General features: G+C 41.0%; 1 protein-coding gene across 6 annotated transcripts in view; it reads right to left on the reverse strand.

Moving 5' to 3' along the window:
• LOC144712918 (Transducin/WD40 repeat-like superfamily protein) overlaps window positions 1-19,146 on the reverse strand; it is a 46,990-nt gene extending 27,844 nt beyond the window's left edge. For 5 of the 6 annotated variants that reach the window (XR_013583904.1, XR_013583906.1, XR_013583903.1 and 2 more), the window contains exons 1-12: window positions 18,630-19,146; window positions 18,411-18,544; window positions 18,219-18,333; window positions 17,735-17,788; window positions 17,599-17,651; window positions 17,001-17,034; window positions 13,977-14,067; window positions 9,702-9,793; window positions 8,022-8,096; window positions 7,687-7,781; window positions 2,568-2,697; window positions 476-565 (exon numbers count right to left, since the gene is read on the reverse strand). Coding sequence is in view for 1 of the 6 variants with exons in the window: in XM_078587330.1 (XP_078443456.1) it covers window positions 476-565; window positions 2,568-2,697; window positions 7,687-7,781; window positions 8,022-8,096; window positions 9,702-9,793; window positions 13,977-14,067; window positions 17,001-17,034; window positions 17,599-17,651; window positions 17,735-17,788; window positions 18,219-18,333; window positions 18,411-18,469 (888 nt within the window). In the remaining 5 variants the exon portion in view is untranslated. The remainder of the gene's footprint in view (window positions 1-475; window positions 566-2,567; window positions 2,698-7,686; window positions 7,782-8,021; window positions 8,097-9,701; window positions 9,794-13,976; window positions 14,068-17,000; window positions 17,035-17,598; window positions 17,652-17,734; window positions 17,789-18,218; window positions 18,334-18,410; window positions 18,545-18,629) is intronic. The other variant, XR_013583905.1, reaches the window with a different exon arrangement.
• Between the last annotated feature and the right edge of the window lie 6,419 nt (window positions 19,147-25,565).

The following is a 25,565-nucleotide window of genomic DNA, read 5'->3' on the forward strand; positions in this document are numbered from 1 at the left end:
TCGCTGATAGATGGCTTACAACAAAAGGGATTTGAATAAAAGAACATGCTTACTCAAAGCCATGTTCCCACGATATGTAGGGTTACAGGATGGGGTGGTCACATCGAGTGGCCCAATGTACAACAAATAATGTATGGCCTTATAAGGGCACTTACAAAAATACACAAACATAATGGGTAAATAAAAAAAGAATGAAAAATAGGCTTCCACAGCTGACGAAGAAGCTTTGATACTTCTTACAAAGTATCTAAAACCAGTAAAACACAATAAAATAAGTTTCATAGTCTCATCCTCATAAACAGTAACAATTTAAATCGGAAATACAAATCATGGAGCGACAACCCCAGCAATAGTAATGACAAGAGTAAGTAAAACCTAGCAATTTCTAACCTGATTGAGGCCCTGAAATGCAAACATATCAAGATACCACAGCAATAGTAATGACAGGAGTTGAAAAATCCTAGTACTTTCTAACCTGATTATGGCTCTGAAATGCAAAGGATGATCTCCCTCCCCGAAGATCCCAAGAGTAAATCACGCCATTCGAACTTGCACCAAACAAAATCTACAGTTATGAAAAGGAAAGTATGCAGTTATAAGATTTTGGAAAAAAGAACCCATCATTTCCATGATAACTAACTCTCCAATAAATACAAGCAGTCAAAGGAAATAAAAAGATTACACTCAATATGAACACTTGTATTTACTGGATTTTTTCTGGGGACTTTTTTGTTATCTAACATTAAAATGATTATTGTTTACAAATAAAAACCTCAGATGCTGTCAGTGTGACGTCTCATTGAACTAACTTTATACCTCCCACAATATTCAACAATGAAGTTTCTCTGGTCTGCAAGTCTGATTGGGGAAAAAATTGGTAATTTTTTTTCGTAGCGAAGAAGAAAATGAAATCATATGTATAGTTTCAAATGGAAAACTTAAGCTCTAAATAATTTTGAGAATCTCTACATTATGGTCTTCATAGATCAATTTTTAATGCAGTAAAATTCTGTGCATACCAGAATTTTAATGCAGTAAAATTCTGGGCCCAAGAACCCACAGCTGGGTACATGGGTGACAATGGAGGCATGTTATGATGAGCCAATTGAGTTTTTTTAAAGAAAATGATGCAATAAACTTTGATTAAGAGCAACGGAGATTCTCATTCATGAAGAAGCTATAAGACGCTGATTCTAACGTTTTTGGATTATTTCTGTCACAGAGTTGCCAAATCAACATTTTTCATGTCTAACTTTTCCGGTTTCCACTCCATGAGATGAATATCGTAGAATGAAACTTGTCTTTTGTGTTGCTTCCAAATTTTTTCTGCTTCAAGCATAGCACGAAAACCCAAAAATCAAAATCATGATACATTGACTATGATAATCATGCACATGAAAACCAAAAGTCAGAAATAATGCATTATTTTTCCAAACAGAAAAGAGGGAAACGATTCGTACACTCTAAAATCAACACTGTAAGATGAATGTAGATGTGCAAAAAGTGAAAGAAGAGAATATCATCTCACATTTTAGGAGACAGCAAGTTTAAATGTTAAGTACAGGGACCACCCAGTTCATTTGGGGTACTGAAATCTCATATAGCCCTCTGTTAAATGTCCTAATGGTTTGTACATTGGTATCTCAATCCTTCAGTTTTTTTAACAATTGTTAATGTACTGGGTAAGGATCCTAACACATAAGTGGTATATGATAACTTATCCTCTTCAAATAAAGGGCATGATATGATCCAGAGCAGAAACTATGAATGATACAGAACCTGAGGGGTCCAGAAGGCCCCTAGTGAGGCCCAACAGACCACTGAAGATACCTAATTATCCCCACATGAGATTCTTGGGGTGGCAGGAAAATAATCAGATTTGAGTCACCTGTTTCCCTTTTCCTCTACTTCTCCCCTCCCTCTTTGTTGCTGCAGTTGGAGCTTTGTGCTGACAGATGGCAGTCCTTCCCTTTGGCGATCCTTTGCTGTCACTGGACCATTCTGTTTTCCTCTCTTCCGCCAGGAAATCTTTGATCTCTCCCCCTCTCTGAATTCTCACAGTCCTCCCTGAATTGTTGACGCCGAGTTCTAAGTCGAGCTTTTTGGAAAGTGCACTGGTGCAGTAAACATGATAAGGCTGATATAACCCACCTAGGGTCCTATCAGGGATGCCTCTCCTAAATGATATGATTATTTTTTTCTTGTTCTCAACTTTGTTTAGGAGGGTTGCGAGCTGCTTTTGTCTCGTTTCAGATTGCTGAATACTGGAGGCTGGGAGTGCGGTAAAAATTTACCAACAGCCCCAGAACCCTCTATACATGCATTTTCATCTATTTTTATGTTGGGATGAAACCTGGTTGTTACAGTTGATGTATCAAGAGAACAGTCAGATTGAGAAAACTCATTAATTTGACTGGAATGGTCAGCATCATTTGATTCACGAACATTGAAAGGAACATTCAAGAAAAATATTTAATGCATAAACCAGAGTAAAACAAGAACATGTTGAAACTGTAGTATTCAGCCAAATAATTTCTGATTGACAGACATGCCCATAAGATTCTTACCCGGTCTTCAATGTCTATCTCAATACTATTCACTGAAAATCTCAAATTAGTAGCCAGCTCCAAGCATGGAAAAGAACCCAGTCTTCTGTCCCACATATGAATACAGCCACCAGTATCTGAGGCGACCAACCTGAGACATTAATGGTCAAATATAAGAATTCAATGGGCATTGATTTCAAAAATTTTAGAAATAAATGATCTAATAAGGTAGCCCCAAAAATATTGGCGTCTAATGATACAAAGCAGTGTAATGCATAGAGGGTTATTTTTCACTTTCCTTCAACTAAATGCAATGTCATCTATCAGCATTGAAGATTGAATACTTTGCCTCAATGCATACTGAATCTTACTTCATAGGATACAAAATATTAACAAGAATTAAAAGGACCAAATTGTGCCCCCATTCATTCATGCCCTTCTAAACAAGCATGAAAAAAATTATCTACATCGTAAATGACTCCATCTGTTGAACTCATCATCATGAAATAAAAATGGTATCTTCCCACTCCAAACCATCATGAACCCAGCTTAGAGGTCTAATATGGAATAAAAAATTTTGCATGCACTAAAGATCTTCCACCCTCTACTCCAACACAGTGCTTTTGAAAATAAAATTCCACATGCCATCCCAAAAATTCCAAACCATGGACTGCAATTTCTGTGCTATGGCAAAAAAAGGCGAAAATTTCTCCTGTGGAATTCCCTGAACTCGACGGCATCCAACCAACAAAAATGTTAGCAAGTGTTGCTTTTCCATCGTTTATTTTTAATATTCCCCTTTTAATGTGTAAGTGGGCCCCATTTCTATAAGTGGACACGTGAATGAACATGAGTGGACCTAGTCCATTAAAGAATAAGTGACGTAATATAGTGGGCCCAGCCCATTTACTTGATATGAACCTGCTGGTTCGTATAGGGGAGAAGACAAGAAGGGAGAAGACGCCAGGATGGACTACAGTAGGATGTGGGCAGGCGGAATGGACGTCGCCAACGAGAGGGGTCAGGCGGAATGGTCGTCGTCAGAGGGAGCCATATACAGATTTGTGATACTTCTTGGCTACCCTCCTCAAGGGAGGCTGCTCTATTTAAAGGGATTACAACAGTTCCAAATGACCTAAATGCCCCTATTGGGCTGAATGATGAAAGACCCTAGATATGTTGGGGTCCAATCATTACTCTTATTGCCTGATATTTAAACTAGCTGTAATAGGTCAATGAGTAAGATGTTCTATTCTTGTTTATGTAAACCCTAGCCACCACAAGAGAGGTTTGGAGAGGGTGCTGGAGGAAGTAACACATCTGCCCGAGGGAAACTAAGTCTAACAACAGAGAACAGGTACCATCTCCAAGTTTGGCATAGAAGAATTCACAGACTTGGGGGAAGACCTACTTCAAATCTTGTGCCCCCCTCACCTGAGCCACACACCCCTCCCAGTCCAATAAACATGTAATTGTTTTCCTTCAGCACCTTCCGTTAACTGAATCACGAAATTCATCGTTTGTTGCTGCAGAACTCCTAGGAACCCAAAATGATAGGTTTGCAAATTGCATCTGACGAGTCTAGACCCATCTCCCTACCTTCCCCAACATTGTATCTTTCTAGAGAAACCTTCTACATCAAAAATTCCAACTGCTAGTCAACTCCCAGAAAGCTTAAAAGATTGAATGATAGACAATTTAGATCGTGGAAAGGACTGCAGCAGTCAACAGCACCCTGGATAGCCTACATTCCAGCCTTCTCTACACCCTATCAATCACCAGCTCCCAATTCTCAGTTGAAAGCTGGTCTCTTGTTAATGGTAGGCCCAAAAAGTGAATGGACAACGCACTAATAATCCTCCCCAAGGGCCTAGTGCATTGGACTACCTTCTCCTGTGATAACCCAAACTTAGATCCTCCTGCAAAGCGGCCTGCAATATGAAGGACCAGAGAGTCTCTGAGTGCGGCTCCCTCTCACCAACTCTTTTAGGTCTATCTCCCGTCACTGAAGTCAAATTGAAGTCCCCTCAAAAGACAAAGGGAGCCCTGAAGAGCTGACACACCCCGGCCCACACCCTATAAAGTACCTGCAAGAAATGGAGCTGTCGCCTAGGTTTCCAGGAGAGAGACGAGATTGAGAGATATACAGAGGAGCAACCGAGGGAGAGGATGATCCATTTAAGGGCAAAAATAACCAAGCTTTCTATTAGACGTGGAATGCTATGTATATATATACATATACGTGGTCCAACAGCAATTTTTTATCTGAAGGAGGTATCCCATGTCAGACACACAGTACATCACAACAGTGTCCAACAATGTAACTACTGGATCATAAAGGGAAACTACTACCAACTCAAAGTCATTGTTCCTCAACTTCATTGCCGCTGCAAATTTCTCTGTATAAAAATCCTTAGAGAACATTATCTCATTCAAGAAACCACCAAACCACGAAAGTGAAGAACTAAATTCTCTAATAGAAAACTCTCTACAAGGACTTGCCACACCAAGTTCCAATTTCACACCTCATAACTCTCTTACACAGTCTCCTACAAGCACACTACTCTGGCACCTCATTTGGATAGGTACTGCCCTATGACTCCTCACAGCCTCTCATCACAGAGCACATGAACATTCCATGTAACACACTTCACAAATAATCGGAGTTCACTCCACCCAGAACTCCACCCGCTGCATCCCCACTGTTGCGGACATCACAATTGCCCCACAGCTCATGAGAGGATCTTCCTCTACCCTGCACTCCTCCCCTCTGCCATCAACTCTCTTCATCCTCACCTATTTCATATGTGCCACCACCAGTTTCACATCCCCTTCTGGCAAGGACCCATCTCAGCATCCCACCAGCACCTGTGCCTCCCAAAACCCCAGTCTTCAAACTCTTTGAACGCAAAGTCTTTGCAGTGAAGATCCTCCTTTATGATTTGCCCACCCATTTGAGACGCTAATAAATCCCTGACACAGGATTTAACCAAAGATCACTCAAATCCTTCTCTCTCGGGCTTCGTCAATGCCCGAGTGACCACACAAAGCTTCGGCATTCAAGGGGGAAAGGAGATGGTAGAAAATTAGATGAGGATAGAAGAGGAAGATGAGAAGATCCTCACTCCCACAATGTGTGAGAGCCACCATCGTTGTAGGGAATATCTTCTGCAGGCGATGAGAGGGGTGAGGATCAGTAAGAGAGAAGAGAAGGGAGAAGGGCTACAACTCACCAAAGGGTTGCCTGCCTTCTCTGCCTTATTTCACTTGCTTAAGTTAGGGCTTCTGGTGGGCACATGGGCCTGTTTCTCGTAGTCCTCTAGGTCTGCTATTCCCATCCAGGAATCTTCTCCATTCTTGATAACACCAAGGGCGTGGGTGTCCCCTGGGGTCCATCACCGTCCTTCAGGGCTCCCTTCCACCGCAACCACAAATAGATGAGATTGCCCTTTTGGCCCCCCACACACAGTGTCAGTCTTCCCCAAGACCTCCATCTAGGGGCATGGGGCAAGAAACTTCTCCTTATCAGCATCACAATGGTTGAGAGATCTGGTAACATCTACCACATTATGCCATGTCTCTGTCAACAATAAGATCCGGACCTTTTATGCCGGACTGAGTCTAATTTTGGCAAATGTCGGACTTAAGCCAGTGTCTCATATGCCGGTGAATGGCGGTCCCCATGGCCTACTGGTTGGTGCAGCCTCCAAGGGAAGGGATACAACCCCAAAATATTTGTGCCCTTTATAATAATAGGCATCATGGATCTATGGTCAATACAATTTTTTTGCGTACTGAACTTTCACTCAAACTGTGGACAGATTTAGCTCTGTAACCATATTTGTCAACCAGGAATGGGCCATACTGAAATGGGGTTTTACTGAATTCCAAAGTACACAAGAAAGAAAAAAGTTACAGTTATGATCACAAAATTCAACCAAGACGCAGGTCACGAACGTATGGTCACAGCAAACAACCCTGTCACCCGAAGTAGGTCGCAATAAAAGTATTATTGTTTTGGGCCTGAAACTATATATAGATGGTTTGACATTGGAATAAAGTGACATAATGCAAACCAGCATGAACACACCATGATCCTCAAGGAGATAAAAACCTCAGCACTTGGATCTTGGAAGTTTTACTGATACCATGTGGGTGAATGTCATACATCCCCGACAACAAATTTCTGTAGGTGGGGGAGATCCTTGAGCACTGAATGTTGCACCAGACCACCAGGAACGTGAAGGAGGACGAGAGAAGAAAATTGCTATGGCAAGGGAAAATGAGAGAAAATACCATTGTTCAATTCATGGGTAGGTTGCTCTTGTAAATACAAACTGGAATAATGGAGGTACCATTGACTGGTTGGATGTACATTTGATCGGTACGACAGTAAAAAGAAACAAAGGGCATGTCTGTAATTACTAATTACATGATGTCTCTGATAAGTACCTCGGGCTAGGTTCGTTTCAGGAGGGTAGAGGGCGAGGCGAGGTAGACATTCCCGGGGTAGGAGAGTCGAAACGAGATTGATAGGAGGGGTCAAACAGATGAGCCAGGGATCGACCAGGGACGAGCCGCCTGATGACGCAGTGAAGGATTAACGATCGCAGGGACGGGGATCGTCGATGTCTAGAAGGGAATCGAACAACAGAGGTAGGGATCGGATTGGATTAGAGCCGGCTGCAGATCCGGTGAGACGATCACAGGGATAGAGGATTGTTGGATGGTCAAGGGGTCAGGACCGGGATAGGGAGGACTGAAATAATGAGCCAAGGGTCCGATCTTACCTTAATTCTTGATTGCCCTCCTCAAGGGAGGGCTATACATATTTATAAGAGAAGGAAGCAATCTACCCTAAACATGAGATGACTAAAATGCCCCTAGTGGGCTAAAATTCCTAAGATAACCTTGGGGGTAGAGGATCGTATCATATCTCGGATGGAGGATTAACTGGAATAAAGGAGGTACCATTAACTGGTTGGATGTACATTTGATCGGTATGACAGTTAAAAGAAACAAAGGGCATGTCTGTAATTACTAATTGCATGACATCTCTTACAAAAACAACAAATAACAAAGAAATGTTTTTGCCTGACATGTATTCAATTGAATAAAAACTGCAAAGATCTTCACAAACCTGAACTTGTCAGACTTTAAAAATGCAACATCACATAGACCACCCTGCGTATTGGATTCTTGGGGGGAAAACTTTGACCTTCCCTTTTCAAGTACCTGCATTATTGGGGATAATTTAATGAATTTCAAATTCAACAAATATTTAATGTCAAGATCTGCAAGAAATTTTATGAAATGTAGTGCAATGTATTCGATAAAACATGGGATTGAACATAGAAGAGAGACATTCCCAGAAAGTCATTAATCAAATGCAACACAACACAGCATGTATTTGAGAATATAAAAATACCTAATATTCACAAATAAGAAAACAAACTATGAGAAAAAACTACATACCTCAGTGGGCTCAGATGATAAATATCCTATATCAAAAATAGGCAACTTGTTATTCTGCCTGGATGCACATGCAACCTAGGAACAAAACATGGAAAAATTAAATTTTAGAATGAATGCTAATACCATAAATGGTCGACGTAGGATGTATCCAAGATGGGACACAAAAGGGATGAAAAGATTAACAAATGAGAGGTGGCCTTTCCTTCATTACATTTGGGGAATTTTTACCCTTATTTGATCCCATAGATGATTGTACGCATCTCCCACCTCTAATAAGGCCAACACCATACTCCCATTGTCAGCTCCAGTTTGTCCTCAAGTGGTTTGGATGGTCCTTCGGCAGCCTGGTAGGGTCTGATGGTCTGGTGTGGATGGGCCTTAAGTTGGACCATGTATGGGTTGCTGGGCTGGGATGGAAAGGGGATGATGCTCTCCCGTGCTACCATTGGCATAGGCCCTGGGTGGGACATACGGCACCCAGTGCAGATGCATTGTCAGTGGCAACGTTGCGGGGGATCATAGCTGTGGCAGTTGGAGACAAAAGTGGCAATAGACATAGTGCTGTGACAATGGGGACATATGCTGGGCCTGATGCCTGACCATGAGCTAGATCTTGGCTAGCTTGCAGGTTGTCCCTTGGATTTGTTCATGGCTTGTCTCCCAGTTGTCACGCATTATCCATGGTTGGGTTAGCTTTGGCCTAGCTGTAGTTGACAGGGCCGTTAGGGCCCATCAACCGGTCCCTAACCAAATAGACCCATTAGGGTCTTCCTCACAGAGTCTGCAGAAACTTCTCGAAACAGTTCTTGGAACTATCTTCTGCAGCACTTCAGGAGGTAGGATGTTTCCCCTCTTTCCCCTTATGGAGCACTGCTCCTGACGACAGTTTTGATGAACAAGAAGGTAGTGGTAACTGGTGTCATGGCAGAAGTAAGTAAATGACATTAAGTGGAGTGACTACTAGGTAATGAACAGGAGGATGGTGGCTGTAGCTGTGACCAGTCTGACTGGGATGAATGGGACTGGAGGCAAAACATTGATTGGAGCTGAGGCCACAGCAGTGGCTACTGAAGTTGTGAATATGGAAGATGATGGTGGACACAAAAACAATTGACATTGTGGTGACCAGAGGTTCTTGAACTTCTTCCTTCAAAGCAACGATTTCCTTGCAAAATTGCAACTCCATGGATCCTTAGGCCACATACAGCCCTCTGCACCCAGATAAGCTTCTCTATCCAAGACACAGATCACCAACACGATTCAAATTAAAATTATTTTCCATCAAATCCATTCACACTGAAAATGTTTGTCGAAAGTTCTGTAATGTTTCCTTAAGCACCTCCCTCCACTTCTGCAGTTCCTCCCAAAAACTCATTCAGACATGCAATGATCAGAATCACAGCTATGATACAATTGGCACACCCCCAAGAAGATGTACCAAAACGAGAGTTGTACGAGCCACAAAGAGAGTGAAAAGAGTACAAGATGAGTCACACTCCTTACTTGTATTTGGGCTTTTATACCCTTATTGGACCTTAGAAAAGGTAATAAGAGTACTTCCATGATACGTACACACTTTGAACATTCTTGATTGGAGTATATAAAGAGCAAAAAATAATATTTTTTAATGATACTATCCTACTTAGTGTGAAAATTTGAAATTAGGGCAGCATATTTCACCTCATCTTGGTTCAATGCATTCCACCTAACTACTTCCAGCTGTTGCATTGTGGATATGTGAAACAGTTGTTTTTCTTCGTCCTCCAACTCTCCTGAATGATGTAAAATTGAAATCAGAATTCATTAAACTCCATGAAATAATACTACATAAAAATATAATGAATAGGTGAAGGCCGGTGGAATGCTGAGGCCTATTTGTTTGTAAAGAGGATGGCAGAGGATCTGAGAAGAAGAAAGTAATACACATGGCATAAAAAATCATTAAGGATCATTTGACGATGCTCCTAAAAGAATAATACAACACGCTTTTTGGCAAAAAATAGTTAAGACTTAAAAGTGTCTACCATTTGTCATCGAGAAGAAGAGGCATAAAAGTGTACATCTGTCTAGTTGAGTTGTTAAGTCATAGTTGAGTATTGTAGGATACAAAAAAAAAGAATTGGAAATGATCTGGCTAAGAATATCCTTGTCAACTGCGTCCTTTCCATCTTGAAGCATTCACAATAATAATCAATTTGTTATCCTTTGGAAAAAGAAAAATAAATCCAAATTAGGGTCTAAATTCCCAAACATTCTGCCTTCTTCCAAAAAGACAACAAAACCTTACTCAAGATCCGTTACATTACTTCCATATGAAGATCAACCTTGTCCTCACGGTTGAAGGTCGGAATATCTGCAGGTTCCCACGTTCCCTCTACCTACCAAATGCCAATCCACTTGATCAATACTTGGTCCCCAGCTTGAGGTGCGAGGACAAAGCTACTTCAGGTTGGACCACTTGATCAAGGTCAGCTTGAAGCTCAGACGGAATGGGGCATGCTGTGATAGACAAGGTGGAACCAGGGCAAGGTTGACTGATGTAGAAGGTGTGATGGATATGGCAACGAGGCAGCAGGTACCAAAAATATGCCACAAGTCTGACCTGCTGCACGACTTAATAGGGTCCATAGATTTGGGGTGTCAGTTTTGCGTTTGACCAAGCGGCCTGTAATCTCTCCAATAGGGACAGAGGCCCTTGTCAAAAAAATTTCATCTAAGCCTTTCTTTCATCTAAGACTAAGTAAGGCAGAATGATGTTTGAAGCGCTCAACTGCTTGAACTCGCTGCTAAAGCTGCTGGTCCAATGATGATAGAAGCGTAGTGACTGTCCCATTACATTATATGGGAGGAGGATCCTGTCCATAAACTCACATCAATTGGAATGGTGGGAAGGGCCGATTATTAGGAAGTGCTGTAGGATTTGGTCACAGAACAAGTGGAAGGCCGACAGATCAGCACACACCTAGCTTGGCCACCTCGACCACTGGATCCTGCATTACTGGACAAAGGGAAAGTGGCTTTGGAAAATGAAGTCAGGGGGACCAACTTTCATAATTTCTTGTATTTATGGGAGAGACACCGGGCAGCTGGTTGTAGCAGGCTAAGCAAGACTTACACCTTAATTCAAGCCCAGAAAGACAACATCTCGACATTTTTGTCACTGCAACGGATGGTTTGGCCCTTGACTGATATCTTTACATTGAAATGCCATGTCTTTTTCATAATTGAAAGGATTTGAAGATCTAGTAAGTGACAAGCTATGGAGCAGGGCACTAGAATCATCTGTAACCACAACTTGGGTTACCAGGCCTTCCCCAAGACAATCGAAATTGATAGCAGAGGAAGTCTAGGTAATAGTGGGTTAGGATACAATATCTCTCAAATGCACACATACACGAATTAAGAGGAGCTGATCAAAAACTTTCGAAAGTCTTCCACCCAATGTCAGGTTTACCTCCAAATAGCTCTATAAATTATGAAATTATATTATTATCCAGTGGTAATCCGGCTATTCTCATTTCATGAAGAATGAGATGGAAGTGATGATACAAAACCTTTGCTCCCTGTTTGTCATTTTGACATTCACATAACCTATATGCTTGACCCGACACTTAGGGTTATTAAAACAAAAAACGTTGGTAATTTTGTGTGGATTATCATCCCTTAAAAAAATTAACGATGACTGAAAATTTGTTGACACCCATCGTGGATGAGTTGTTAGCGGTAGTCACATTGCATGAATTTATTTATAAATCATTGAGGAGAAAGGACACTCTAAGAAGATCAATGATGCCTCATTTTGAGCCCCACGTCTATATTCTGTCACTCTATAGGCAATCACCTACAGCTCCACCCTTATCCTGCCACTATCCAGTCAGATATTGGTGCCAATACACATCTGAAAGCCATCAAAGAAGCAATTGAATAGGGGTTCTCCCCTCGTCACTATGACATTTTAGTGTACAAAGACCAGATGGTGTTTCTATCAGATTCAATATCATATTTCATTTTATGGTACATTGAGTAGCTGCCAACCAGGATAAGCCCTTATAAGGAGGGTTAGGTAGAGTAAGAAGTAACTAGGAAGAAACAAAACTCAGGAGAGTTAGTGGACCCTAGGGGGAGGACTAGCAACTTCTCTAGCATTCATCTTGTTATTGTGTCGTGCTTTTGTTCCGTGAAGTATGTGTTAGACTCCTCACAACGAACGCTGTAACGTTCGTGGAACACGGCAGCACAGTACTTCCTCAACGTCTGATAGAATACTAATCAAAACAGAAGTTAAAATATAGAATGTAATGAACTCCCAATAGTGATGAATCCATATCCAAGAAGATAGGGAAAGAGAACTACAACAGAGAAGTAGTTCTCCGACTACAACTGAGAAAGAACTGGAGTACTAGAATACTAGATGCAGGCGAGACCGGATCGCCCCCCATGCGGTGGAGAAACAAACTGAATCAGCTCCCACCTCCTCAAGAGAATCTCCCGCATAACTAAATCTGGGAAAATGCGTGCCTCCTCCTCTGACGAAGTTCCTCTTTTATTCTCTTCTGCGAATTTCGTTCTCATTCTATTGGTCGCTCACACTCCAGGCTGGCACGTGACGTGTTTGCTTTGATAAATCCGAGGAAGGTCTTTAACAGTACGCATCTGTTTCTCTCACTTCCTTGGAAGTTTCTCTCATCCAACATCCCTCTCAATCCCCATCTACCTCTTCCCACACAACCCACATGTTCTGCACCAACCTCTTTTGAAGCAGATTAAAGGTATTCCCACTGGAAAGTCCTTACAGCTTCCTGCAAATTATGTTCTTATCAATGTCATTGTGGGAATCTTGATGAACAACCTCGGGGGAAAGATGGCCATTTAAAAACTTATTGCACAATATCGCCACAGTATTCTAGTATAGCATGAAGAGCAGATTCCATTTTTTTGTCAACAAGCGCACTATTCTGACAAGTTCATGGCATTATCTATGTTAGAATCCTAGAAGCATACTGATAGGTAAACAATACCGAATGTGATATCTTCAAGAATTTATCAAAGTAGAAATACAGTTCAAGATTGAAATACAAATGTACAGACAAAGAACTGAAAGTTCTGAGTGATGTGCGAGATGAGAAGTGGTAGAACACCAGGACAAATCAGATTGACTCCTTCCCCCAGAAGCAAGAGGATCTGAGCCACAGATCCCCTTCTTGTAGCAGAATTCTCAATTTGATCGAGATCCTGGCCTCGCTATGCACAGGGTCTTCTTTTCCCGCCAGATAAGCATCTGAATCTGCCCCTCTTTATATCTGATCAGCCCCCCATTCTGAGTGGTGCCTTCTTCTCTTCTACTCATGATAAGTTCTAGGGAGAACCTTGACAATCTTATGATGGGTTGCTCCAGCCTCCAAAAATTTCACATATAGACATGGATATATTTCACATATAGGGCATGAATTATATCAAAAACTTTATGGATCCAACCTTCATTTATAACTGAGAAGTTATTCCCCATCCGGAGCATATGGGCAAGTTGCATATCTTCCTGCATTAGCAACGAACTATACATAAACATGTACCCTCTATTCTAGACATGGATATATTCTAGGAAATTTCATGGAGTGGAGGTTGTATCCAACTTCTTGGACAATGTTGCTGCATTTGGGAATCTTAAGTTATATTTCTTCTCATCTACATCTCACTTCCTAATTTTCTCAACTCCGATTTACTTTGATTGGAGGGTTGATTGTGATAGAATCTCAAGGCTCTTACCAGAATTTAAACATCACGAGATAAAAATTGACAATTTAAAAATAGACCAATTGAGATGATTATCTTCCCCAGCATTGGCCCCCATAGTCCTTGTTCATTACTTGATGGATAAGTCGTAAAAAAGTAAATCAAAAAGTGGATATTACTGGCATGTAACAAAAATGGGCTATGACAAAGTTGAAGAGCACTTACTCTCTGAGAGTCCATAAGTCATGCAACGAAGAGCATCAAAATCATGTACGGTCAAACATCCTGATCTCGTCACTGATGCCAAATAGATCCCCTATAAAACATGATGAGAACAGTCTAAGAAAACACTTTCCTTCGTGAACAAAAGTGCCAGACAACAGGTGGCAAAAAGTATCTGTTTTATTAAGGTGTTCTACATGAAGTTGTGACCTCTTATCTACCAATTTATGCCAGGTAGAACACAATGGAAATTGAGGAATTCTAAGAGATTCAAAGCCCAAGCGACAGAAGAGATGAGAGATTGTTCGGGATAGGAGGGGAAGGAGAGTGAGAGGTTCCTGGGGAAGTAGGGGAAGAATGGGAATGGTGAGGAGTAGCTAAGGATCAAAGATAAGGAGGATGTCTCTTGGCAGAGGATGGCGGAGTCAACCTGCAGGCATGGAGAGGGAGGGTCACGACCTGAGGGAGAAGGGAGGAGGTGGAAAGGGGGAGACTCACAGTGATGTTCTTCCTACCCTCTTCTCCCAAGAGAGAGCGCTTAAATGGGACCTTCAATGGGTTGTACCTGAGCTTCTGAACCGGGCCGCTTCCCGGGCTTCTTCCGAACATAAATGTGTTGGCGAATCATATCACATTAGTTGCTCGGTGGAGCCCCTAACCACACGTGCGTGATAGTATATGGTGTGAGGACTGTGGTGTGACTCTGTGTGGTGCGGACGGTCGCTGTGCATGTGGCAAAAAATTGTGTAGTGTGCACGGACCACTATCCACATTGAAGGCCTTGAGCTGAGATAATGAAACATGTGCTTGACCAAACTGGCTCATCCCATTTGGACCCAGTGTCTGGCCACTTGCCTTGGCCTAGTCCTCTACGACCCACAGAAGACATGAGGAAGATCCTGAAGGGCCATAGTAGAATTTTCGTGATTTGATGGAAACCCTTGAGAAACTATAGCTGATAGATAGTGCCTCACAAGGAAACTGTCTGCAGATCCAAAGGAGGTCTCAGAGAACTGCTGAAACATGGGTGCCCTGAGAGAGATCTGCAGTAGATCCACATGAGACTCAAGAGCTCCAAGGAGCATCAGTAGACTTTGGGACACATGTTGGAGATGGGGAGAGCCTCCCAGACCTGGGAGAGCCTCAAGATACCTGGGGTACTTAGGTTAGAGCGGAGACTGCAACAAGAGACCAATCAGAAATAGGATAACTCAAGGGAGACACAGTACAGACCTGACATATGGTTGGAACCCTTGGATAACTGGGAAATCCTAGGGTGATCATGGGATAGCCATCAAAAGCCTGGGGAGCCACATGAGATACATGGGAGACCAATGGCATAGAAACGTGTAATTCTGTTGCATTCTGAGTGAATCACTAATCCCATATTCACTCCTAGGCTGGCAGGGGTTTCCCTTGCCACCCTGTCTTTTTTCTTCACACAACTCTAGCCTCCCATAATTCAACAAAACAAATATCCACCAAGTATTATTTTACAATAAAATGATAAATCAGAAGAATGGTGCAGGAAGTTGAATCAAAGTTTTATATTGACATGAGCCTTCAACAGAATTACATGGAGAAAAGAAGGAAGAAAGCTCATGTCACACACTAAAACGTTACGTGCAGATCAGACTCTGGGGGGAACCCAACTTATAAACAGCATTCTGAACGATGGCGGGAAGGCATAAAGTCTATTTTGAAGAAACCATCACACCTGCAACTCGGCGGACAAGAAGGTTCTCCTATTGCAGTAAGGGCATGTCTGATCCAGCGTGATCCCTCTTCTCTATCCTAACCTTCTGCAGTTCTTGACATTCTTGGTTGCATTGGTGTTGTTCCTCTCCACCCTATCAGAGTTAGTACTTTCTTGAATGAGATTGCCTCTTCCGGATCTTCCTTAATCCATGTAAATCACAAATCAGCTGGAAATCTTTGGAATTTCTGCGAGGATAAGTCATTTTGGAGGCTCCTCATCAGGAGTTCATATCAAATATAAAGTTCAGAATGTAAGAGCCAAATTCCCCATAGCTCTCTCCAATGTATGTGATAGACTCCTCGCCCCATATTCAACAAAATGCTAAACGTGCAACAAATATTCTCCGTAAATGATCAAGGGTCAAAGGTTCGAAAGACGGGAAGAACAGAAAGGATAGGGGAAAGGGAGGCGCAGGAGGAGGACGCCCGACGAGTGGAGGAAGCGGCTTGTTGTAGCTGACACGCCGCCTGGAGCTCTAGAGAGTACAAGGAAGGGAATGGGTCAGAGAGTGAGCAGGAGAACGGGAGAGGGAGGGGTAGAAGGTATCTTACTAGGGTTTTTCTCTTCTCTCCTCGGTCCCCCCCTCTTCCTCCTTGTGGGCCGAAGTCCCAGGGGATCTTCTGGGCCCTTTCTGGCGTTGATAAGTCAGGATCGGGGTCTTAACAGTATGCCACATATCTAGGGCTTCCTAAGGTATCCAAGGGTGATCTATGATCCCAGTTCTTCTTGGCCAGAGAATCCCGCAGCTATTTTGTTGCATACAGGCTTTGCCAATAAAACTGTCCCTCACCAGTCGAGTGCTGATCACCAGAGTGCCTCTCTTTTCACCACCTCTTATTGGGCTCCCTCAGTGTCATGCTAGTAATGATATTCATGACTGTTACACGTCTAAACTGTGATATGTCACTGCAAGTGACATGCTGGGGCTTCTTCCCTTGTTATTTCTTATGTAAAACATAAGATAAAATATCACATAAATCTTCCAATTTTTTATTTACTGTGAAACTTTTTCTTTTTGAAGAAATGAAACTAGAGAAAAAGGATGATCACACATCATCAGTGTGGCCACAGTCTCATCTCATCAAGAAATATTGCTATGTTTGCATCAGGATATCTGTTAAATCAACCGATCATTCGTACAACTGCATCCAAAATTCAAATTGGTAAAAACACAAGACAGTATTACATTCACAAACCCTTCACTTTGCGCAAACACAAAGTATAGGCATTTAAACATAAGATAACAACTAGATGACCTTCTCACCCACCTTGTTATCAAATTCCAATCCTGAAATGCCCTCCCTGAAAAAATGAGAATTCATGAATTACAATCTTCCACTGGACAAAGGTGGAAAAAAATAATGAAGTTCCAAACAAGAGGCAGAAAAAAGCATGCGAAAACAGCCCTAAAATAAAATTGCATAATCATTCCTGAATAAAAGAAGGCAGCTTCAGAAATATTTACAACAATTCCTCATAGCCTACAAGATAGACAATTCAAACCCTTGAGTTCGAGGTTCTACGGTTTTTTTGCCAACATGCAAGCAACAGATAACTAAAAATGTTGAAATGGGGTTGTTTAAAATTTATTCCTGTTAGACTGTAAAGGGAGGGGACTCACTATAGGGCCACATATATAAGCCCGTTGTTAAGCCTCTCAGGCTCTCTACTTCAAGAGATGTTTTGAGCCAAATTGTAATGGAAGTTTGTAACGTATTCTCTCTTGAATGGGCCCCTAGTGTGTTTATCAGTTGCGGACATAAGCGACCGTTTTGAAACAATGCAAGTAAAAATAAATTCAAAGTACAGAGAATAAATACTGATAGAGAGCAGTCCTAGACCTCATAATCCTATAAGATGAATTACCTCGTAGGAGAAACTTGAGGCAGGTCATGCCCAACATTTGCAATTAGTGCAAGCTGAGATGACAAGATGCTAGGATAAATCATACATAATACTATTAATGACAAAAACATAAACATCAGTGTCTGCAGTCCCTTACGTGGGTTGGGCAGCATTCGTGCCCAATATGGTAGCGGTGGGGGAAGGCCTTCATCTTCTCGGAAAGCAAAAGCAGCAGTGAAATAAAATCCAATTAAGTAAAATAACCGAAAAGCCAAACACAATAAGGAATGTTTACAAGCCAACCAGAAGAGGAAATATTCTTTTTTGGAAACCAAATAGAAAAAAAACATCAATATTCGGTCAATGATTATTATCTTATAAATATAATCAAAATGTGGAAAGAGATCAGAAAATGATTTGTCCCTGCGTTTAAAGAAGGGGATTACTTTCAGAGTGGTTTTCGAGAAGCACTTGTTCAGGTTGTTAATAGAGATAAGTGATACGCGGGCTTTAGAGTTTGGCGGATATCACAATGAGGGGTGAGAAAAAAAATTTCTGTCGGGTGAAAAATAAATTCTGATCCTACAGAAATCGACATCCACTGGGCTAAAGACGAGGCTAGTCAACAAAAAGTCACCTACTTCGACGTAGGAACCCAGTAAGAGTCGAGAAACCCCATGATAATAACTTGAAGGAAATCTTCCACTAATCTCGGTTGTAATCTGATGCCTCAGAGAATTTTCCCGTACTGAATTCCTGCTCAAGAAAATAAACGAATAACAATTAGATTTCATCGAAATTATGTCGATCAATCGTTAGGGAGAGATTCCTACCTACTATGGAGCTTCGGCATCTCCTCTGAGGGGGAAAGCGGAACCGTGTATTTATCCATTTTAAGAGTCTCTGAATCAGAATAGCGTGATTACAATTTCCACTTTTGACTACTGAGATCCACACTAGCACATAGCTTTAAGAACGTAATAGATGTCAGCATGGAAGTCCATGACAAACGAAAATTCAGATTATCAAACATGAAAGACAAACAAACTCACAATCTCCGGGAGACGAAACAAACAAACTACCGTTAGATCGCTCCGAGGAGTACCATCCCGTCTTCGAATTCCAATTTCGAACTGACGCGGGATCAAGATGCACCTTTTATACTAGGATCGAATAGCTTTCCCGCCTTTTTCAATGGACCCGACAGAGAAGGCCCATAAAGCTATGGGCCCGAAAGGCCCAACTCGAATACTCATCACATTTTAGGACCTATGACCAGTCAGAACCGCCCTAACTGGGTTATGGAACGTTTAGTATTTATAAATGTCCATAACAGGGTTATGGACATTTATGGACGGCAAACGTCATCTGCCATGTCACTTGTTACAGTGACGGACCCGTGGCAGATGGCTTGTTGGTGACGGATGATGATTTCTTGTCCCGTGACGGTGACGGTGATGGTGACGCAATCCCATGACGGGTGTCGTGATAGTGACAGAGGGTCTCGGATGTGTGATGTGACGGGGCGGACATCGCGGATGAGGATGGTGATGGAATTTTAAAAGCATTTCAAACGGGCAAAATGGGGATACAAAAGTTTTTCTGTGTAGAATAAAAGGATAAATAGTGTGGACAAATTAAAGAAATTTAATATTTATAACTATTTAAAAAGACATTACATTGTAATATTTTTATTCCATTATTGAAAATAAATACTATTGGTCATATTAGGTTTAATATGTTCCCAAAATATATAGAGAGTATTTATATATAAAAGCCTATGATATATTAAAACTTTGATTTATGGGAAAATCAAATTAAAGGGAAATTAAAATTTTGAGTTATGTGATGGTGTAAATTAATATAAAATTAATTAAAATATTTAAGAATACATCTCTAAATTATTTGTTCATGCGTGTCATAATTCATGTGCATAATAGTATATAAATATAAGTGGCCACTGAAACTTTCCTAATTGTACGTAGAAAGACTTTAACACTTTCTTCACAATTCCTAACTCTACAATTGTTTTCTTAACCATCCGCCCTCTTCAACCATAAAAGTATACAAATTTAATTTTTTCATCTAATGATAACATTCTGATATACTAGCTTTCTTTATTTAATGGAGATCCATCTATTTTAATGGAGCTTATCACATATTTAAATATTTAAATATGGAAAACAGTAAAATTAAAGGGGAAATAGCTCTCTTTATTTAATGGAGCTTCATCTATTTAATGGAACATTCTGTACAGTAACTTCCATTGTTTAATGGGGATTCATCTATTTAATGTAGCTTATCATGTATTTGATGGGGATTCATCTATTTACTGGAGAAAATAAAATGCTTCTGTGAGCCATCGATGATACCTATTAATGGGGATTCATCTATTTAATGTAACTTATATATTTGACGGGGGTTCATATATTTACTGGAGAAAATAAAATGCTTCTGTGAGCCACCAACGATACCTATTGTAAACATGTGACTGCCAGTAAATAAATAAAATTTACTTCTTATGCTTCATCAGCTTTATATGCAATAAGTTCTGTCCTTGTCTTCTCCCCAAGTTCATCATATTTTAGATAATGTTAATGATGTGATTTATTATTGCCGTAGACACTGTTCCAAAATTCTTCTTCATTGGTATTCCAGTACGCACTTGAGTCTTGTCATTTGGATCACTAACTATAGAGGCAAAATTATTTTGACTAAAACAACAAATATCTTGTTATACAGAAAGTCTAAAACAACAAATAGCTGATATTATTGATACTATTTATTCTAATATTTTCTTAAATTTTAATTTTTTCTTCTAAAAATATAGTCCACTTTTTTTATTTTTTAATAATAGCTTACTTTAGTTTAAGTCTAGTAGTATTGCAGAGGGATGATACTGAGACTTATTGATAATGTTCTTTCATTTGTAAGAAATCGTTTTCAAATTTTTATCACTTCTGAATAGCATATTTACAACAATATTCTATTAATTAAAAGTTGACATCCTAGTTAGCGGCGGAAATTCTCTTAAAATAGTCTTTTTAGACACAAGTTATTTTGATTTTTTCTTCTGACTTGTTGTCTAGTCTGAGTTTCTATGAAAAATACCAAATGAAATTTGTTTTCTTCATTTAAAGTATATTAAGATTCAATGAAATGAAGAAAACCACCTCATCTCAACTGGATGAAATAAAAAGAAAGCATAAGACCTTAACCACCTTAATCTCGACTAGATCAAGGTAAGCATAAGACTTTATTTTTTGTGTTACTGGAAGAAGCCAGAGAGGAAGAGTACCCATTATGACCTCCATGTGACCATAACCACATCTGGGAAGCAACTTCAACGATGCAAATGGTAAATCCAGGTCATCATAAATCCAAGCCAAACGGATAAATGGTTAAAATAAGAGAAGATATATAGGAATAAACAGCCACAACAACTTGGTTCAAGGGTACTCTGAAGTATGCGGCAATTGATGAAACCTGTCGAGGAACATCAACTTCATTGGGAATTCTCCAACGATGTTTTGCTGACGTAAATACTTACAAACTCACCACTTGACTTCATAAAAGTTTGTGGTTTGGCAATCATAACTAGAGAATTTCGAATTTGTCAAGAAGAAACAGAAGGTATATCATCAATGTGATTTTTTAATAACTGGACGCTTACTTTTACTAAATGAATGTAATTTTAAAATATTGTGTATCTTGGATCGATGAAAAATAAAGTATTGCATCAACTATGCATCAAATACCAAGCCATGAACCACCAATTATTATTTTTATTTGACAAAGCTTTGGGCATAAAAAACTACTCTCACCCCCAAAAGATCTTAATACAATGAATTTATGACACAAAACAGGCGCGAGCAGATTGAAATGGATCTGGAAGTCTAGTAAATCTTTTGATTTTAGGAAATCCATCAAGTTTTTGAATTGATCGTTAGATCTCCTATTATGCATGAGATGCAATTTTATCACAGCCAATGTGAGCAGCAAACAAGGAAATAAGAAGAAAGTTCGAACATGTCTTGCCATGAACTCACTTGTAATTAGGGCTTTGCATAAACTTCCCTGCAGATAATCAAATTATTGCAACCTCAAGTAATAATGCCCAGTAATCAAACTATCTGTATTCTCAATCTCTTCTGGAATGAACTAATTTTATTTTTCAAAAGGTTAAATCAACAGTAACGATGAGAAAAATTGTAACAATTGTGAGAAAAATCCACGGTATTGCTGAAGAATCATTCCATAAAAATTTTGGAACATCTTTCAAGGGGTTGTTGTCATATAGGAGATACTTTATCATCCATGAGAATTTGCCAGCCAAGAAAAATAAAGGGCAAGTAAAACAAGTAGAGAAGGGTATTTATTAACACAACATTGAGTGACAATTGAGACAATCATGTGCATCATAAAGTACAAATTTTTTCCATTTTTGTGATCTGTATAGAAAAAAAAAACACCAGCACAATTTTCAATATGAAGGATAATGTACTTGTTCCTCTAGAATCAATTCTTTCAACTGTTCATGAAGGTCCTACGTGATACGGAAAAATATTTCACATATTAAAAACTTGGTATGATTTATTGGCGCAAAGCGTGAGAAATATGAGGATCTTGAAATATAAGTGGATTATTCGAAATATATTATATCAAATTGAAAGTTCTCCACATAATAATATTTCTCCAAAAAAAACCAATGGGCAATACTTAAGGTCCAATGTTCTATTTTGTATCCTCTTCCAACGAGTATTCTAAAGGCTACTGCAGATGAAAAACCCACTTACATGTAGATATTTCCATGAAAATGAACAACAAAAGAGATGTTGAGTGACAGTCAAGATAATCATATGAATGGATGGTAATGATCACATTCCCTTTTCATTCCGCACTACCAAACGATCAAATGAAATTAAGGTCATTTCATATAGGTCATGAAAAATGACTAAAGAAATAAAATTTTGACCTCAAATAAATTATAAATTCTTCAAAAATTGTGACCCTTGTTTTGTGATGATGGTGACTCAGATGCCCTTCTCTGCTAAATTTCAAATACCCAAACTCCAAGATCCTTCGAAGGAATTTTTTTGTTTCTTTCGATATTTAATAAATATGATACACAGTAACAATAACGAAACAAATTCCACTTTTTCGTTCTATCTGTAAAGTAACTTATCACCCACAAGAGATCTGTATGTCGGGATAAGTGATAGATCAATTTCAATCAGGAAATATATTTCCCCAAATGTGATGCAATATATTTCCGGTGTACAAAGTTTTTTTTTTGAAGAAAATAGGGCAGACCACCCGAAACCGGTGGCCCACCTGATACTATTAAAAAAACAAAATCATGTACACATCATTTACAGATTGACCACACATCCTGCTTTTATCCCCCTACCCCCCAAAAAGATATTAGTGCCCCAACTTCAAATATGGCACTCTCGACTGAAGCCTTTCCTCCCTTGAACACCACTTCGTTTCGGTGCAACCATACCGCCCATAGTATTGCGAGAATTCTCCCCCACTCCATTGTGCTCCGGTATCCACCCGTCGTGACTGATACCCAAAAATCATCGTCCGAGGAGATATTCACCCCTAAAATCTGTTGTGAGGCCCATACTCCTTGAGCTAGGTGACATGTGAAGAAAAGGTGGGAGCAGTCTTCCCCGCCCCTAGTGCACAAGGGGCAGTCGACGGGCTCTGCTGGTGCCCACCTCCGCCGATAGACTCGGGTGACGAGTTTTTATCTCCTCAACAACCAGCCAAAAATTCTCACTTTAAGAGGGATCTTTAGTTTCAGCATTATGTGACATACCTGCCTGACTTCTGGGTCATCTCTTGCCACCCCTCGAATCTTCAAGTATGCATCCTTCACCGAGAAAGGTGGCCCCTGCCATACCCATCTGTCTTGATAATCTGCTGAAGGACTGAAAGGTAGGAGGATCTCCTGCATTCCAAACACCTCCTCAAACCGAAGATCTGATAATGTCTCAGAGAGGGTTGGGACCCAAGCCCCGGCCCAACATTCGCTGACCGCGGCTGTTGGGTTCCTTGCTAGAGCAAATAGTCTGGGAAAATTCAACTTCAAGGGGCTTTGTTTGGACCAGTTATCTTGCCAGAACTGAAAGCCTTCTCCATCACCCAGTTTGGCATCAAATAATTCACGAATGTGAGGGATGATTTGACGTAGGCTGCGCCAAAAAGGGGACTCCCCCCTTCTTCTTACCCATCGCCTTTCCCAATCCATATCATGGCCATACATGTCTCTTAGAACATTGAAAACCAGACCCTTCGCAGGTGTCATAACTCGTTCGACCCATTTATCCAGCAATGCCGAATTCATGGATTCCAAGTGGAGAACCCCCAACCCTCCTTGTTTTAGAGGTCTACAGACCACATCCCACGCTACGGATCCCCCTCTCCCCCTCTCCCCAAAAGAACCGCCTCATTAATCCCTCTAGCCGCTTTGTCACAACTGTTGGTGCTTTATACACCGACAAGAAGAATATAGGGATCGCTGAGAGCACCAACCTCAAAAGTACTAGGCGACCCCCTCGGGATAACACCATGTTTTGTCAGCCCTCCAACCTGCGCTCCACCTTGTCAATCACTGGCTGCCAGTTTGCAGCTAGGAGGCATCTCCCTGTCAGCGGAAGACCCAAATACTTCATTGGTAGTGAACCTCGGGGTGTGCCTAGCACATTAGCGCATTGGATCTCCTTGTCCAACGTCAAACCAAATCCCACAAAGGTTGACTTTTCTCTATTGAGACATAACCCCGAGAAATCAGCAAATAATTCTAATAGGGATGATATGATGTGAGCTTCTATCGCAGCTCCTTCCATGAAGAATGTGGTGTCATCCGCATACTGGAGTAGTGGAATACCCCTGGGGTAGCTCGCCGTGTGAAAGTAGTGCAGTAGGCCTTGTTCGCACGCCTTAAGGGTACATGTGGCCAAAGTGTCTACTGCAAGGACAAATAATAATGGGGCTAATGGGCAACCTTGTCTGACTCCTCTCTGTGGGCGGATCCATCCTCCTTCTGCCCGGCCATTGACCAAGACTGAGAAAGAGTGCGACGTAACACAACGTCGCACCCATGCCACCCAGTCCTTGGGAAATCCTCGCTTTTGCATGACATACCATAGAAATTTCCAATTGAGTGAATCATAGGCTTTTGCAAAATCCACCTTCCAAATAAATCCCTTCATCCCTTTTCTTTTCCAAGCTGAAATGATCTCCCCTGCCACCACCGCACTGTCTTGCAATTGTCTTCCCGGAATGAAGGCCGATTAAAAGGGTCCGATTAGGCCCCAAATCACCCCTCTCAACTTGTTAGCCAACACCTTGGCGATGATGAGATAGATAGAATTAGACAGAGCAATGGGTCGGAAGTCGCCCACATTCACCTCTACCGAGCACTTGGGCAACAGAAATAAATGTGACCAATTCAGTCTTTCCACGCCAAAGTTACCCATTCGGAACTTGTCCAATGTATCCATCACATCAGAGCCTACAACATCCCAGAATTCGCTGAAGAAGAAGACTGGGGGTCCATCAGGGCTGGGGGCTCCTTCTCCATTCAAACCTTGGATCGCATTTCGTACCTCTTCCACGAAAAAAGGCTTCACTAGCTCAGCTTGTTGTGCATGTGATAACCGAGATACGCTTCTACCTTCCCATCTCCACTGGTTGCGAGCCCCTCGCTTGGTGATTGTTCTGAAGTGATTTGCTAGTGCTTCTCCCACCCCTTGTGCCCCCACAACTTCATGGTTTCCCACTTTCACACGTTTTATATAATTCGACCTTCTCCTACCATTTGCCACCATATGGAAGAACCTTGTGTTGGTGTCCCTCTCCTTCAGCCAAAGCTGCCGTGACCGCTGCCTCCAATCCATTTCAAGCTTCTTATCCTTTTCCTCCACTACCTCTCTACATGTTTTTCTTTCCTTGAGTTCGGAGTCGACCAAACATCT

Source organism: Wolffia australiana, chromosome 15 (genome assembly GCF_029677425.1).
Source record: "Wolffia australiana isolate 7733 chromosome 15, ASM2967742v1".
NCBI classification, from domain to species: Eukaryota; Viridiplantae; Streptophyta; class Magnoliopsida; order Alismatales; family Araceae; genus Wolffia; species Wolffia australiana.